The sequence below is a fragment of the Camellia sinensis genome, chromosome 11 (assembly GCF_055761805.1).
Source record: "Camellia sinensis isolate YWXY chromosome 11, ASM5576180v1, whole genome shotgun sequence".
In the NCBI taxonomy this organism is placed as follows: Eukaryota; Viridiplantae; Streptophyta; class Magnoliopsida; order Ericales; family Theaceae; genus Camellia; species Camellia sinensis.
The window spans coordinates 176,107,089-176,125,367 of NC_138971.1; the positions used below are offsets into that span (position 1 = coordinate 176,107,089).

General features: G+C 37.1%; 2 protein-coding genes across 10 annotated transcripts; both read left to right on the forward strand.

Moving 5' to 3' along the window:
• The first annotated feature begins 679 nt into the window (after positions 1–679).
• Positions 680–12,275, forward strand: LOC114264771 (Galactose-binding protein). Of its 9 annotated transcripts, XR_014345026.1 has the most exons (6): positions 713–1,098; positions 1,820–3,162; positions 3,241–3,326; positions 11,044–11,101; positions 11,191–11,363; positions 11,504–11,765. XR_014345026.1 is itself a non-coding variant. In XM_028205462.2 (5 exons), exons 1-5 carry the CDS (start codon positions 942–944, stop codon positions 11,506–11,508), a joined length of 1,764 nt encoding a protein of 587 aa, XP_028061263.2. In that variant the 5' UTR covers positions 680–941; the 3' UTR covers positions 11,509–11,765. The 9 variants fall into 9 exon arrangements, 7 of the variants coding, with proteins under 7 accessions (XP_028061263.2, XP_028061262.2, XP_082752319.1 ...); XM_028205462.2 differs by lacking the exon at positions 11,044–11,101 and having other exon boundaries at positions 680–1,098; XR_014345027.1 differs by lacking the exons at positions 11,044–11,101; positions 11,191–11,363; positions 11,504–11,765 and adding exons at positions 3,507–6,069; positions 6,425–6,726.
• Positions 12,276–12,625: 350 nt separating this feature from the next.
• On the forward strand, positions 12,626–17,277 carry LOC114264772 (Nuclear transport factor 2 (NTF2) family protein). The gene is made up of 3 exons (XM_028205468.2): positions 12,626–14,201; positions 15,162–15,358; positions 16,829–17,277. Exons 1-3 carry the CDS (start codon positions 13,758–13,760, stop codon positions 17,085–17,087), a joined length of 900 nt encoding a protein of 299 aa, XP_028061269.2. The 5' UTR covers positions 12,626–13,757; the 3' UTR covers positions 17,088–17,277.
• The last annotated feature ends 1,002 nt before the right edge of the window (positions 17,278–18,279 follow it).

Consider the following 18,279-nt stretch of genomic DNA (forward strand, 5'->3'; position numbering starts at 1 on the left):
TAAAACCCATACTAAGTGGGATAAAACTGCTTGAGGCTAACCTTCTAATAAGTATTAAACCCATACCAAGTGGAATAAAATTGTTTGAGGCTAACCTCTTAAGCGATGGAATATTGAACCCATACTAGGTGTAATAAAATTGCTTGAGACTAACCTTCTAATCAACTGTGTTACGTCTATGAGATTGACCCAAGAAGATTTTAAACCTAGAACTTGGGGCTTAAACCCCATGTCTTTGCCAAGTTACCAACTACCCTTGGTTAGTCAAATTATTTTCTTACCAAGAATATTCTTAGGTTGTGTTTGGTTAGGGGTTTGAAAAAAAAAAAAATTAAAAAAAAAAAATATATATATATATATTTTCATTTAAATTCACATATTTTTTTCTTTTTCATTTTTAAGGCTAAGTTTGGGAACTTGTAAAAAAGTTAAAAAGTCAAAAAGTTACTCAAAAAGTTAAAAAGTTAACACTATTCATCAAAAGTCAATAATTACGGCTGCACAACTCCCAATTCAAATTTTTCCCTACAAATCAATTTTTACAATTTTTTATTACACATTTTTCTATAAAAAGTCAAAAAATTAACCCAAACATCCATATTTTCAATCTTAATTTTTTAGTTTAAAAAGATAAAAAGTTCACTTATTTAGGACAATCCAATCAACTCCTGAATCTCTCTCAAATTTCCAACCAAACACCAGCCTTATAATAATCGATCCATGCATTAGAATGTAATGACATTTGTGGGGTGAGACCGTGCCCAATTAGGAGTGAGCAGATCATTTGATTGGTACCAAACCCAGAAATTTTTCGCAAAATCCATACCCAACCCAAAACGAAGCCGAACACCCAAAACGCAACCCAGTTCTTCATTAGGATTGATTGATTGATTTCTCTAGGGAAGTTCTTCTCATTCTCTACATACTATTGACGATGAAAGATGAAGAAACATCGAGCCGATGACTCCATAAGTATTCAATGTCGAAACTACAACCACAGAAAAGGCTTTTTTGAGCTCTCTTTGCCTTTGATTTTTTCATTTTGGTGTCTTGTGTTCTTGTTCTACTCTAAACTCGGCCTTACTCATGGAAATGAAGGTAATTTCTCATCCATTTATGCTTTTTTGGTCCTTCCTTCCCATATCCATTTCTCAATTTCGGTTTTTTAGCAAACCCTTTTTGTGTTTCATAAATATGATGATATGTAATATAATCAACAATACACTTGTTTGTTTATAAATTATGAAGCCTCAAGTAATTGTGAATTGTTTCTTTTGGTTCTGGTTTAATGATTTCAAGTGCCATATCATCCTCAAAATGTTCCTTTCTAGTTGTTCCTTGATTTCTTGAATTTCTGCTACCATATTTGTCCTTTTTGTTGTTTCTTCATTAGGCCATACCCTTTAAAAGCTTCACTAATAGCTTTGAAATGTTTGAGTAAACATTTGAGTCTCCTTTGCTTTGGGTAAAAAATTGAGTAAAACTCAATTTGATATAAGTTTGGGTCAAGGAGTGGAGTGTGTTTTTGAGTATTTTTACCCAAATTTAAATTTGATTTAGGTTTGAGTCAAGCATTGGAGATGCCCTTAGCTAAGTTGTTTTGCGGTTATTAACACCTTACTTGTAGGTTAACGTAAGTGTTAAATTATGTATTCACTGCAATTAAATGAATTTATCAATGGTTATGATGTAAAATGGTTTTTGGATGAGAAAAGAAACCTTGTGGAGTTGTGTTTGTAAACCCGAACTTCAGAGTTAGGCTAATTTCCTTATTTGGTTCTTATAGTATGTTGTGTTGATTTGAATGTATCTTATGCAGGGAATTTGCATGCTGATAATAGAAGCATGAACTACTCTAGTGTTTGTGAGGATAAGCTGTGCAACTCTGCTTATTCACTTGTTGAAAATGTAAACAACAGTTATATAAGTGGCGTGCAGTCAGAGTTTAATGCATCTATGACTAGAAATAACACTTATGTTCATGGTAACCACTATGCAAATCCTTACACACTTCAGGGAACAAGTGAATTGGAGGAAGCCATCTGGTGTGTTTTAGGTTACACTCCATTAGTGTGTGGATTACAATCACAAGAACAACAAAAGGAAAAGACGGCAGAGCAACTACAGAATGGGAGAACTCATTTGGCTTACCTTAATTTAGATGAGTTTCGAAATATTACAAAGAAAGAGAAGGGTGGGACTGCAGCAAGTCGGCTTGTTAATATCACACGCCGGCTTGAGCCTGATGGGACGGAATACAACTATGCCTCGGCTGCTAAGGGTGCAAAGGTGGTGGCCCATAATAAGGAAGCAAAAGGTGCAAGCAACATATTAGGGAAGGATCATGATAAATATCTAAGGAACCCTTGTTCTGTTGGGGAAAAGTTTGTCGTCATTGAGCTTGCTGAGGAAACCTTGGTTGATGGAGTCAAAATTGCAAATTTTGAGCATTATTCTTCTAACTTCAAGGAATTTGAGTTGTGGGGGAGTTTGATTTATCCAACTGAGACATGGTCTCCATTTGGAAATTTTGTTGCTGCAAATGTTAAGCATGCTCAAAACTTTAAACTGCCTGAACCCAAGTGGGTTAGGTACTTGAAGTTGAATTTACTAAGTCATTATGGGTCAGAATTTTACTGCACGCTGAGTGTTGTGGAGGTATATGGCATTGATGCAATCGAGCGGATGCTTGAAGATCTAATAGTGACTTCTGGGGAATCTACAACCAATAATTTGCCCGATCCTAATTCAATTGCAACACCTCTGTTAATACCAGAACCAGGTCCCAGTGACCTGAGAATAGATGGTGAAGTTCGAAATGTGATTGAGGCTGCCAGTGAAGGGATAGAAGGCATCGACAATGGGCAAAGGCCTAATGTAGACGTGCTTCCATTGACCGCAAGTAACATTCCTGATCCAGTAATGGAAGTTAGACAACAACCAAATGGAAGAATACATGCTGACGCTGTTCTTAAGATCTTGATGCAGAAGGTAAAGTCACTTGAGCTGAACTTGTCTGTGTTGGAGGAGTACATCAAAGAACTGAACCGAAGACAAGGGGATGTTGTGCCCAAGCTTGACAGAGAGCTATCTAGATATTCAATGCTTGTAGAGAAAACCAAAACAGAAATCAAGAATCTCTTGGAATGGAAGGAGGATATGGTATGTTGATCTGTGAACTGTTCCAAATGAGATGAGTTTTATAAATGTACTTGACTCTGGCATTCATTTATTTTTCAGGAGAAAGAAGTTACTGACTTTGAGTCATGGAAAGATGTTGTCTCATCCCAAATAGATGCATTGGTCAGAGAAAATGGCATGCTGAGGTCAGCAATTTGTCTAACCTATAATTATTATTGTTCACATCTTTTCTGTTCATTTTCAACAGTTCTCATTCCTGAATACTGCTCTTATGATTGGTTGAACTTATTAGGTATCTGTTTATTTTGTTTCCTTCTTTCATTTACTTGGACGGTCAACTCTAACTATCTAATGTTGAATTACAGACTACCGCTGCTATTGATTTTTTAATGAGTAGGGAAAGTATTTACTTGATTAAATGAGGATTTTCTAGCAGTATCCAAGATTGTGTGATCCAAAAGTCAAATGTCATATCATAGGTTATGTTATGTATTGGATGAATGCAAAAATGTATGTTGTATGGTTTAGATATATATGACTTTTGTTTTTTGAAACAAAATTAAGAACTGTGTTCAAGATTTCTAGAGCCTACATAACATACTATGTACGGTCTTAAAGTCAACATGGAGGGAAAGTTGAATAGGCCTTGTGAAATTTGGTACAATTCAGTTTTATATTTCTAATATTGTGTAGATTGTCTGTCTATATTCTATTTCTTTATACAAAAAAAAAAAAATACAAACTAGGGTCCATTTAATAAGATATTATGTATTTATAAATAGCCCATAAACACATCTTATAGTTTACAATGGTGACCCTATGTAATAGGAATATTAAACAGTTTCTTGATCCACTTTTACTTTGTTTACCTTGTTTGAGGATTTAAGTTTTCGTGACCTTACAACATTTGAGGTGTCAAGAAGATAGAATGCTGCTAGTTGTGAAGTGAACATAATGGTGTATAATGTATCATAATTGAAAGGCACGAAAAGATAAATGAAAAAATTGTTTGTTGATGATCTCTATTGTTCTGCAATGCAAATTAAGGTTGATATTCTCTATATGTTGAAGTATGTATTGTTAGAATAGGAAACAAGTTAGAATAGGAAATATGTGATTGTATTTTCTTCTTCTTTATTCCCTTGATTGGTGTAATGGGTTGACTCATATATTATGCCTTATGACACTCCTATAATTACTCTGTATTAGTGATATGAAAGGGAATGAAGTCTACCTTATTCCTTAACTCTTTCTCTTCGTTAAACCTACATGGTATCAGAGCTAGTGGGAGAAACCTAAGCACATCCACTTTCTTCCACCGCAGGACTGCCCAGACCCTTGCCTGGGAGGCTGGGACAGTCGACCCCCCACCCAGGCCAACTAAAGGAAGTTTCTGGCCATTCTGCCCTTACCCAGTTAAGAAGAAGGTTAGTTGGCTCTGCCCCAGGCTAGCCGAAGCTTCCTCTGTCCTCCTCTAGGTCTGTCGGCAGTCCTAGCCTGTCATCCTAGGCCTGTCGGCAAACCTGGAGGCCTTTTCTGTCTCTCGCTAGGCCAGTCATCCGCCCCTGGTTGGTCGACGGGGCCTTCAATTGCCTTCGTTGACTACTACCTCATCAGTTTGAGTGCTTTTCTTCTTCGTCTTTCGTTCTTCTCTGTATTTCTTCCTTTTAAAGCAAAAGAAAAAAAAAGGGGGGCAGTAAGAAAAAAAAAAAAAAGGCAGTAAAAAAAAAAAAACCTTAATTCTTTATGCTTTCATAGGCGTAGTAGTGTCTTTCCTTTCACTATTATCTTCTGGGTTTGTGATTGGCATTGTGTTTGAGGGTTAAATAGTAGAGTCTCCATGGCAGATTCTCTTAGTGAGTTCACTGCTTCTTAGCCACCTAAGAGCGAGAGTACCATTATTCCTACTACTATGACTGATAACCCCAACCATGGTCTTAAGATCACCACCTCTCTATTTAATGGTCAGAATTATCTAGCCTGGTCGCAGAGTCTGACTATTTTTTTGAAGAGCGGAGGGAAGATGGGGTATGTTGATGGACGGATACAGACACCGAGTACCACGGATCCTAGTTATGACCAGTGGGAAATCACCTACTCCTTAATCATAGGTTGGTTGATCCATTCTATGGTACCTAAGATTGGAGAGGGCTACTTGTCTTTGGACACTACCTAGGATATTTGAGAGGCTATAGCTACTACTTACTTCAGGAAGGAAAATTTCTCACAGGCTTTCGAGTTACGTTGCTCCATTGAAAGGTCGGTACAAGGTGAGATAACTATCCTCCAGTATTTTACCTTCCTTAGCAATGGGTGGAAATGGCTTGATCACCTTAAGGATTACAAGTCTATCTGTCCCATTGATTTTACTGGTTACCGGAAGTTTGTGGCGCAAGAATGGGTCTTCAAATTCTTGGAAGGCCTAAATGTGGAGTATGATCCGCTTCGGAGTAGAGTACTTGGCATGGATGTGCTTCCTTCTCTTCAAGAAGCCTTTGCTTTTGTGTAGAATGAGGAGAGTCACCGCTCTAACAAGCTTCCTTCTGCTACTACTGATCGCTCGGCCTTGGTTTCTGCCCTCCCTCCCAATGGCGACCGTGTGACTCGTGGTTCTCGTCTTTTCTCTGAGAAGGATAATCTTTTTTGTGACTACTGCCGTAGACATTGTTACACCTGAAAGACTTGTTGGAAGCTGCATGGGACTCCTTTCTAGTGGCCGCGAAGATTGTCCTGGTACTCGAGGGGGGCAGTCTGGTTCGTCTAGAGGCCGAGGGGCCAATGCTCGAGTCCATTTTTCAGACATGGTGGAGCTACCATCTTCCTCTCCAGTTGTCTCACCTGCTATTGATGTTTCGGGGTTATCTGCCTCGAATTTTGAGATTGCTCTTCGCCACTTGCTAAACTATCGGGCTTCCACTTCTGCTACAGGTGCACCCTCTTCTTCCTTTGCCAATTCAAGTAACTTGGCTTCCTCCCCATGTGCATTGCTATCTTATACGATTGTATTATGGATTATTGATTCTGGTGCTTCTAATCATATGTTTGGCTCCTCTAATTTATTCTTAGAGTATAACCCCTCCTCAAGTCAGGAAAAAGTGTGTGTTGCTGATGGTACTATTTTGTTTGTGTCAGGGAAATGTTTAATTCATGCCACCTCTTCCCTTCTTTTGTCCTCTGTCCTTCATGTTTCCAATTTTAGTGTTAATCTTATATCTTTGAGTCACCTTTATTTGTGATTTAAATTGTAGCGTGACGTTTTTTTCCTGATCATTGTCTTTTTCAGGATCTTATCATGAAGAAGAGCATTGGCAGTGGTAGAGAGGAACACGACCTCTACATTCTAGATAAGATGGACAAGCTGACTCATTCATTTATTCAGTTACCATCCACCAAGGAAGACATTTGATTGTGGCACCGTCGCTTAGGACATCTCTTTTTTTTATTACTTAAGCATTTGTTTCCTTTCGTTTTTGAGAAAAATAATGTGTCAGATTTTCAATGTGAGTCTTGTCAACTTGGAAAATAACACAGAGCTTCTTTTGTTCCTTCTATTAATAAAAGTTTAGTTCTATTTACTTTGATTCATTCTGATGTATGGGGTCCATCCCGTTTTGTGTCTTTAATCGATCAGAAATGGTTTGTTACCTTCATAGATGATTGTTCCAGGGCCACTTGGGTCTATTTTCAAAACTTCCATAAAATGGTTTGTACTCAGTTTAGGGCGGTTGTCAAAATTCTATATTCTAATAATGGGGGGATACATTGACTCTGATCTTGCCACTTACTTTGCCTGTCACTCATGACATTATTCACCAGACTTTATGCACTAATACCCTCAACAAAATGGTGTTGCAGAATGCAAAAATCGTCATCTCCTTGATATCGCCTGTTGTCCATCCTTTGAGATGCGGGTTTCTCGATCCTATTGGGGAAAAGCGGTTCTCACTGCCGCTTATTTGATTAATCGTCTTTCTACCCAAGTCCTTAAAAAACAAACACCTCTTCAAGTTTTGTTCGGGTCTACCCCTTCCGGGTTCTCCATTCCTCTTAAGACTTTTGGCTGTGTTTGCTTTGTCCATAATCATTCACCCACTCGTGGTAAATTGGATTCTAAGTCTTTTAAGTGTGTTTTCCTGGGTTATTCTGCCACCAAAAAGGGTTATAAGTGTTATCATCCTCCCACTTGCAAATGGTTTATCTTTATGGATGCCACTTTCTTTGAGTCTCAGCCTTATTTTCCGCCCCCCCCCCCCGTTCTCACAGTCATCCCTTTAGGGGGAGCCTTGGTGTGAAGAGATTCCTGTTCCACTTCCGCCAATGGTTGAACAGATAGAGGATGATGAGCCAACAGTTGTTGCAGAAAAGGAAGCAGGCTAAGTTTATATTAGGGACAAGGATAGACAGCAAGCCACCTAGATGCAAGAGATTACTTTTCTTCCTCTACTGTCAACTTCTTCTCCGGATGAGTGTCCAGAGCAAGGTTTTAAAAAGCGGCCGCAACCGTTACGTAACGCCGTTACGTAACAGTTTTGGCGGTTACCGCCACCCGTTACGGCCGCTTTTGCAGTGTGATTGAGATTCACAGGTGTGTCGGCCGTAGCGGCTGCCGTAGCGGTCGTAACGGTGACGTAACAGCCGTAACGGCTTGTAACGCACCGTTACGTAATGTTTCCAAACTGTTTGTTTCGAAAAAACATACAAAAAAAAGCTGAAAATTGGGAAAGAGGGATAGAGAGAAGAGAGAAGATAAAGAGAGAAAATGGAGGAGCAAGAGATAGAGAGAGAATAGGGTAGAGGGAAGATGAAGGACATGTTATTGATTTGTTGAAGTTGTAAGACCTATGCTATTCTATTCAGCTGCTATCACTAAACTATTTTGTTTGTGTGTGTCTATTTATATATTGTTCGAAAATAATAATAATAATAAGTGTGGTCATTATCTATTTGGCTTGGTTAAAATATGTATATATATATATATATTTACGCTTTTATTTATTCTCTTACTTTTATTATTGTTTATCTTATATGTAATAGTTAGTGATTGATTTTTTGTATAATATAAAGTTATTAATTATTAAAATAAAATATAAAAAACTCAATTTATAGTGATTTAAAAATATGAAATATATTGGATTATACTTAAAAATTTACAAAAATTGATCAATATTTATTTTTAACCCAATAAATATGATTATGGAAAAAAAATATGCGTATTGGTAAGTTTTTTTCAAATTGTGCGAAAAATAAAAAAATTCATGGTTCCAGTTACCGCAACCGTTACACTACGGCCTTTACACCCCGCAACCGCAACCGCAACCGCAACCGCGTCACTGCCACCGTTACGGCGACTGCAACCGCTTTTCAGAACCTTGGTCCAGAGTCACCCACCTCTCCTGAGAGTCCAAGTAATTTTGATTCCAGTGCTTTTATTCTTGGTTTTTTAGATCTTGATGTTCCCATTGCTAATAGAAAGGGGGTTAGGTCATGTACTCAGCATCCTATTAGTAATCATGTCTCTTATTCTCATCTGTCTTTCTCATATAAAGTTTTTCTGTCTAAAGTGTCTTTTGTGAGTTTACCTACCAATTTTTAGGATGCTCTCTCTATTCCTGAATGGAAACATACCATGATGGAAGAGATGAGAGCTTTCAGCAAGAATGGCACTTAGGAGTTAGTGAAGTTACCTCGAGGCAAAAATCCAGTTGGGTGTAAGTGGGTGTACATGGTAAAACACAAAGTAGATGGTTCGATAGAACGATACAAAGTACGACTGGTTGCTAAGGGCTTCACTCAGACTTATGGGGTGGATTATCAAGAGACATTTGCACGGGTTGTTATACTCTCTCTTGCTGCAAATTTGGATTTGCCACTTCATCAGTTTGATGTGAAGAATGCCTTCCTTTATGGAGACCTAACAGAAAAGGTCTATATAGATATTCCTCCTGGGTTTGCGGATTCTAAGTCCAACGGTAAAGTATGTAGACTCCGAAAGTCACTTTATGGGCTAAAGAAGTCTCCTAGGGCTTGGTTTGAAAGGTTTGCTATGCTGAAATATGGGTTCAAGCAAAGTTAAGCTGATCACACATTGTTTGTGAAACACTCCTCACATGGTAAGACCATAGCTCTTATTGTTTATGTTGATGATATTGTTCTGACAAGAGATGATGTTGAGGAGATTCCTCGTTTGAAAGAATACTAAGCCAAATAGTTTGAAATCAAAGACTTAGGCTATTTGAAGTATTTTTTGGGCATTGAAGTAGTTCGGTCTAAGGATGGCATCTTCATATGCCAGAGGAAGTATGTACTTGACTTGCTAAAGAAAACTGGAATGCTTGGAGGTAGACCAGTGGACAGGGGGAGATACTAGAGACTAATTGGCAAGCTCATATACTTATCTTACTCACATGCAGACATTGCCATTGCCGTGAGCATGGTGAGCCAGTTTATGCATGCTCTTAGAACTTCCCCCGCTTGGAGGCAGTTATGAGAATCCTGAGATACCCGAAGTCTTCTCTTGGAAAGGGTCTCTATTTCTCAAAATATGGCCATCTCAGTGTGGAGGCATTTACTGATGCAGATTGGACTAGATCAGTCATTGACAGACGATCAACTTTTAGATACTGCACATTTGTGGGTGGCAACCTAGTAACATGACGAAGTAAGAAACAGAATGTGGTGGTTAGATTTAGTATTGAAGCAGAATTCAGGACTATGGCTCAGGGTGTATGTGAGTTATTATGGATTAAACTATTGTTGGGAGACTTAAGAATACATCAGATTGACTCCGTGAGACTATACTGTGACAACAAGGCCGCAATCAACATAGCTCATAACCCAGTTCAACATGATAGAACTAAGCATGTGGAGATTGATAGGCACTTTATCAAGGAAAAACTCACTAGTGGCATTATATGTATTCCATTTGTGAAGACTGGAGACCAACAAGCCGATGTTCTCACCAAGGGGCTAGAGAGCAAACCATTTCATGGCATTCTCAACAAGCTGGGCATGAGAGATATCTTCACACCAGCTTGAAGGGGAGTGTTAGAATAGGAAATATGTGATTGTATTTTCTTCTTCTTTATGCCCTTGATTGGTGTAATGGGTTGACCTATATATTATGCCTTATGGCACTCTTGTAATTAATCAGTATTAGTAATATAAAAGGGAATAAAGTCTACCTCATTCCCTAGCTCTCTCTTCTTTAAACCTACATGTATCACTTTATCCTCCAGATTTTAGTGAGCTTCCAGCTGTTTGAGTGAGAATCATGCAGCAAGCTTCAAGTGAAAGCATAAAATGATCTAAATTGGACATAATTTGAAAGAACTTTTATATGGTGACACTAGGTTGCACCAGATTAGATGGAATTGTTTGTGAGGAACTATAAATTTTAAATATGTAGGAATATTTAGGAAAATTCAGATGGTGGATTCTCTTTTTTGGTCAAATTATTTACACAATCATCATCATCATCATCATCATCGTAATCGTCTTCGTTATTATTTAAACTTTTTCTCCTTTGCATTAAGAATTGAACACACAGGCTCGCCCCCACCCTATTTTCAGATTTTTTTAAAATTATTTTGGGTAAATTACACTTATACCTCCTAAGATTTGAGTTTAATACATATCACCCCCTGACGTTTGAAAAATTACACTAACCCCCTGTCATTGTAATTATTTAGATAGAATGAAAACATTGAACTCATGCACTCTCTCTCTTTTTTGCTTTGCTTTGCTTTGCTTTGCTTTACTTCTTCCGTTTTTTTTCCCTTCCCTTCCCTTTGCTTTACTTTTTTTTTTTTTCAATGTAATTTACTTTGTTTTTCTACGAGGAGTTGTTGCTTTTTATATTTTATATAAGTAGGAGGATTTGTGAAATGAGATTATTAACTACAGGGGTGGGAATGTAATTTACAGAACGTCAGTGAGTGGAATGTAATTGGACCAAACCTCAGTGAGTGTCAGTGTAATTTACCCTTCTTTTTTTTTTTTGAGTAAATACCATATTTTATTTCTTTTTTTTTTTTAAATTTGTTTCTGCAGATTAGATGTTGAAAAGGTTGTAAGTGATCAAGCAAGCCTAGAAAAGAAAGAGATTGTTGTGCTAGCAGTGAGCGTTTTCTTTGGATTTCTTGCAATTCTCAAGTTAGCTACTGCACAAGTCTTGATGTTTTTTGGAGCCCCTCTATCCAATAACATATGCCGGACAAGTAGAGGTTGGATTTTGATACTTGTTAGCAGCAGCATAACCATATTCATTACCTTACTCTGTAGCTAGTCTCTGCACATGTATGCTCCATGAGAATTGGATGCTTTATTATTAGCATTCATCCCTTTGTAATTATGGCTTTTATAGGATAGGAATTGGAGCACGTCCAACACTTCAGTTTAGTGGTTAGTAGAGATTATACCATTCGGAAATTGGCAAATATGGTTGTATAGTTGGATTTAGATTGAGGAGATCAAATTACTTCTTGATAGTTAGTTCCGTTTCTGGGTTCTACGTCGACATTTGGGGACATGGTAGTATCCATTCTAGGACAACTTGTGTATGAGCTACTTGTTAGCTATTAATATGATATATTGATTACTGGCCATGTTAGTGCCCTTCTTTGGAAGAACCGGAGAAAATATTTTGGTGATTGTTCATATACATATTTTGTTTGTCTTTCAGTTTTTTTTATAGTAATTGAATCATGAAGTATGGAAAATATTTTGGAAACTTGAGTCTTGAGAAGTGCGTTAGAAGGTCAACTTCTTATGAATGTCAGCACATAATTTTCATGGCATCGATGAAGCATAAACGTTTGGATATGCAGCTTGTTCCGTGTTGTCTGGACTTGGGAGCATGAACAAACAGGTCAGGATAAATTGAATGTATTTCGATTCAGGTTATGTCAATCTCATTTCCACTGTTCTGCTCTCTGGACACATGGACCAGCATTGAAAAATCTGAACAGATGATTATTATCAGAGTAGAATTGTTCATGGATATGAAATTGCCTCATAATTGTAATTTATTGAATGGATGATTCATCTATTATCATGCACATGTTCAAAGGAGGGAAACCATTTGGGCTATTTGCTATCTGGAAGAAAATTAATGTCAAGCTGATTTTTTTGTATCAGCTATATGTGATTTAATTACATTATTAAGGTTGAATATTGACAAGCTTCTATCTATCGTTTGGATTGGATGATTTAGAGAGAAAAAAAAAAAAAAAAGATTCTCTTTGCACTAATCTATTGTTTGGATAGCTTGATTGGAGAAAAATGGAAAGAAAACAAAATACCTTATGACTCGGTTCCTGCATCTCTAAATGGAGAGATTTGGACAAAAAGGAAATATGAATTAGTAATTACAAGTGTTTTCCGCGACTTTTGGCAAGGGAATTTTGTTTTTGCCTCTCTTATGCGTAGCAAAACTTAAAATTCGTTTTCTTTTTGGTCATTTGTCTTTCCCACACAAGAAGAATGTGTAGCACACCCATCTTTTCTTTCTCTTCTAAATTATTCAAACAAGAAGGAAATATATCACTAATCAAATGGTTTTTCAATCTAAATCTTTTCCAACAATCTCTCTCTCTCTCTCTCTCTCTCTCTCTCTCTCTCTCTCTCTCTCTCTCTCTCTCTCTCTCTCATTGTTGTGAATATTTGCAAACTGTGACATAGGAAGCAGTTTGGGCTCATGGGGAGCTAAGGAGGTGCTAGTCCAATCATCTCTCATGGAACTTCCCTCCTTCCTGCAATCCTCTTTCTCTCGGCCACCATTACTATTACCACCACTTCTCTTTAAAATTCGGACTGCCAAAGACACACATATGAAGAAGAGAGGGAGAAAAAGAAATTAAGAAAAGAAAAAAGATATAGAAGAAGGAAAAAAAAAAAGAAAAAAAAAAAAAAAAGAAGTAAAACGAGATTATAAAGAAATAAAAGAAAAGGAAGGGTATTGAGAGATGAGGGGCGGATGGCGTGATGGGAAAGTGGTATATGTGGTGTTCACGTAGAGGTGCCGACATTACAAGAAGGGAGTTGCATATTTTTCTTTTTAGTTTTGGTAACTTTTATCTTTAATTGTAATTACAGTAAAATTATGATAAAATTTTAATTGTAGACTAAAAAAAAAGGTGTGTACAATTAAAAGCTACCACATTGTGGTCCCCTTCTAGTAAAATCAATATTTCCCGTTAAAAAAAAAAAAAAAAAATTTCTCTTCAATATAATGTTTGTTTATTCTCATGAAATAAAAATTGTTTAAATAGATTTAAAAAATTAAGAGAAATTTATTTTTATTTTTTAATTGTCATTTTCTCGCAAGCTCCACCAAACAACCCCTTAACCCAACTAGTTCTTCTACACAAACAGTTACAAGTCACAAACTACGCCTCTCTCTCTCTCTCTCTCTCTCTGCAAATCCCTCGCAGACGAGTGCGTTAGGGTTTCAAAAAACCATCAACATCAAGAAGAGAGAGTCTCGTGCATAGAGGTAAGAAGAGCTAAAACCCTAGCTTCTGTTTTTTCACTTGAACATCGTCATTCTGTTATCGTGGAACGCATAGTACTAGATTCCTAGGGTTTTTCATGTTCTGCGACGTTTTCATGTCTTATCAATGGAGATTGCCTCTATCTTCTCCGGCGATTTCTCATCTCCGTCGTTCTTCGCTTGCCTAGTAATCACCACACTCTGTTGCTTGTTCGCTCTCTTCGCCGTCCGATTAAAATCCAAGTCAGTCCAATCAGACGGCACTTCATTGAAGAGAGCTTGTAATTGTGCCTGTTCCTGTAAAGGTGGTGTGGCGGCGGCGACAACGGCGGAGGCATATTTGAACGGAGGTATTGATAGTGGCGGAGGGGATATGTTAGATAGGGCGCCGGTGGTGGTGGCGGCGGAGCGGCAGACAGGTGCGTCTATGATGGAGCAGTTGGTTCCGGAAATCACAACCCACGCTCTCAGTTACCTGGATTATCCCAGCCTGTGCCGGCTTTCAATGACGAATTCTTTGATGAGGAAGGCTGCCAATGATGATAATGCATGGAAAGCCCTCTATCACAAGGTATCTTAATGTTTGAAGCATTTTGGGAATTAAAGGTTTTAGTTTTATGCATTAATCTATTTTGAGTTTTGTTAATTAATGCTTTCAAGTTGCCCAATTTTTAATTTTGAGAGTACTGGAAACTTGAGCATTGCCACTTGGATGAGCCAGTTCACTGAATAGTCATGATTCATGATTCATGAAAATGGATGAACAAACCTTTTAAGAAATTTAAAACTTAAATTAGGCGAAGTATATTTGATGGGCTTGGAGCCGAGGGAGGGCGTTATTCTTTAATTTTGGGAATACTGGAAACTTGAGCATTGTCACTAGGCTGAGCCAGGTCACTGAATAGTCGTGACTCATGAAAATTGCTGAACTAACCTTTTAAGAAATCCAAAAATTAAATTTGGGTTTGGAGTTTTTTTAAGGCAAGTATATGGGATGCGCTTGGACTTGAGGGAGGGTATTATTCTTATTTTAATTTGTTAAGAAAAAGGGGGACCAGTAATGGTCCTGCATGATAACTTTGTTAATATGTATGTGTGTTGGATATCTTTGGTATGTGCAATAAGTGATTTATAGTATGTCAAATGCTTTGTCATTAGGCTTCTGTTGAGAATTTTTTGCATCTTGTTTGTGCTAACTGGTAAAGTAATCAAAGAAATAAAATATTGTTGTAAGAGTTGTGTGACGTTTAGGATTTCACAATCCACAGTTCATATTGTGCGTCATCTCATCTGTTTTCACATGATGACATGACACACACAATAATATTGAGTTAAGGGTGATATACTGAGCCATGCTATTCTGACTTTTGGATTTGGACTTCTTGGTTGTAAATTTGATTGAAAAATTGTAACTGCCTCTCTTCATAAGTTTTTCTTTCATTTGTTACAAATTGCTTCATAAATTAGCCTCTATTTATATTCCTTTTGGGTGTTGAACTGTACCTTTATATTTTCCTCTATGTTTCTGTAGGATTTCACATTGGAACAGGATAACGTAACACCTGTTAATGGATGGAAGGCTTACTATGCTGCTACACGAGCTATTATGAATTTCAATGCAGATTTTTTTACCATCATTAGAGAAAGATCAGTTCAAGCAATGGGTCGTCTTTGGCTTAATGCAGACTATGTGAAGTGTTTTCATGCCTCAGGAGAGGTCTTTACAGGGTATGATGCTAGTTATCTGTTTATGCTATCTGTAAAAGTTTCATTTCTAGTTTTTCTGATTGGAATAGCTTCGTACTTCACATTTATTCAGTTTGAGTTTATTTAACATGCTTGTGATATTAGCCGAGGATCTGAAGAAACTTCAGTGCTAAATTAAACTGTACAAAGCCTTCTATGGGCTTGCCTCCACTGTTGATACTTTAAAAAAATAAAATAAAATAAAAATAGAGACCCGTCCCTCGAAGTTGATATTGTGAAATAGAGTGCAGATCTATTCCCTCTTGCTTCTTGAAGAACATAACATTTTTTTCATTGCCTGATTTTTGGTTCCTGAACTTATGAATAGTGTGAATATTAGGCATTGAATTTATGGACCTAGTTTGCAGGATTCTACTTTAATTGGAGAAAAGAATAACAGCTCCATGATAACTAGAGTTCTGCTCGTGTAAGTTGAATCTTGAGTTGATTTTGTTACTTATTATTTACTTGATGGTAGTGGAGGAAATGGAGTTCGTAAACTAGGATTTGATGAAAGGTATGATTTCTGTGTTACTTTGTTTGTAGTACACTTCTAGGAGGGCAAAAAGCTGGGAATGTTCTTATACATATAGGTGGTTTGTACATGGAAGGTCACATGTTCTTTTAAGGGCTGCTGCATTGCTATTGGTTGAAGCATGTTAGGCAGGTTGCAGGCATAAAAAAGAGGAGGCCTAGATGACCGTGCTCCCAGTGGAAGCATGTGAGGTGGTTTAGTGAGGAGGACACACTGTCTGCATTTAGGAGATCTTTAGTTCAAGATACTTCTTCTCTATGAGGGAGGCTTTAGGTACCTTTGCATTACAATTGCCAAATTTAGGTTTGATGGTGATATAGATGAGTAAGGTTAGATTAAAAATTAGGAATGCCAGTCTTGATTAAGCGTACATTAAAGACATAATTCTGGATATATCTTCTCTTTCCTAATGTAGTACCTTTTTACGAACTGTACAGCGTAAATTGAGAATTTTTGTTGTCTACAGAAAGTAACCAAGAATTGTTCTCATATCAATGTGTACTCAAGTTATTAGTGACTTTAGTTGTGGAAACTCTACGGTTCATTTATTTGTTGGTAAACCATTCACTATTTGGAGATGTAACAACATAAACCAGATCTTTCATGTATTCAAAGGCAGTAGTGAAAACTTCTTAGTTTTGGTTTTGTTGTAACTTTTCACACAAATCGCATGTGTGTGGATCCCACTCCCATGTGAGAGGTTTGGGAGAATATTTGATAATTCAATCGGGGTCTATAGTATCTTCCTTTGCGATTTGCAATATTGTGGACTTTGTTTTAATGACATACTAAAGTTACTTTTAATGTTATTATTGTTTAAACTTTGTTAGCATTTGTTGTTTGCCTTAGCTTTTGCTTCTCATGTTTGAACAGAATAAACCGTAGACTTATCATTTTGATTTTGATTTTACATGCAGTTATAATGCGGTAATGGAGAGCTGGCAGATTGCGTTTAATTGGGAACAAGGTGTTGACTTCCAGGTTCGGGATGTAAGGGCACGGGTACTGACAGACATGGCTTGGGTTACCATGAAAACCTACGTTGACATGGAGACTGGGCCATTTAATGTGACTAATGTTTTCGAGTACCATAATGGTCGGTGGTACATGGTGCATCATCACAGCTCTCCAATGCTAATTGATGGAGTTGGCGAACAACAAATTGTGCAGGGTTAGGGGGGGGGGGGGGGGGGGGGGGGAACAAAGAAGAGATAAATGACAGTGATATAACTATAATTACTACAAAATGATATAGCCGTATCTGTTATTAGGTCTGTGGAGTTCAGAATTTTTTCAATGATTTTTGTTTGGAAGATCTTGTGTAATCTTTCTTTCCAATCTCAGTTTTGGGCTGTTCGCTGGTGAAGAGGCTGTCTATTTTTGCTTTTTTAATTCATCTTTTTTCCCCCTCCATTTATTTCAAATTTTTTTTTTCTTCTTGGTTTTGTATATTCTTGCATCTCGTCTCTCTCTTGAGCTTTGATTCACTGTTTTTTTGGATGAAATAATTATATGTCACAGGATTGAGCAAAGTATAAAAAAGCTTCAATTGTGAATCTAAGCCGTGTGTTTTCGCATTGAGTTATGCTAAATGTTACAAAACCGAAGACCAAGAAGAGTGAAGAGCCTATCTTCCAAGTTCCAACTATTGACACTACCATGAGTCAACTAAAATACCCACTTTTCCTATTTCTCTGGAAAAGCGACAATGATTGCTTGATGAGCTCCCCAAATTAAAATGCTAACAAAGCATGATCCCATGATTGTAAGAAAAATTGGTCGAAAATGAATCAGTTGTGTGAGACTTGTCGAAATTTTAATTTAATTTTTTTAATATTTTAGTTCTTGAAGTATTAGAAGATAAGTAATTGATTAAAGTATTAGAAGATAAGTAATTGATGTTGTTTGTTTTGCAGTAAAAGTTTAGTAGGAAGACAATTTGTAGATTGGTTGGTTTACAACCTTCTTTTTACATTTTTGGCAAAATCTTTTTTTCTGGCTTAAATTTTGTTCAATCCGTAAAAGTCTTGTGTTAGTTACACCCAATGAAAAAAGTGACACAATTAATCTGTAGTATATGATTGGGTTTTATTTAGATTTTAAAATTTTCTACATAAACTCTAATTTGGGCGGTACAAAATATCGCTTAATCTGTTAAAATTGTATTGATCTGTATCAATCTGCACTGCTCTATCCGCTAACAGCAGTTTAAACTTAAAAATTTATTATCCATCTTTAAAACCGTTATGCTCTATTATAATTAATACATATATATTTTTTAACTTATAATAAAATATTAAAGTAAACATCCAAATTGCATCACGCGTACTCCTAACTCCAACTAACCCGAACCGATTAGACCATAGCC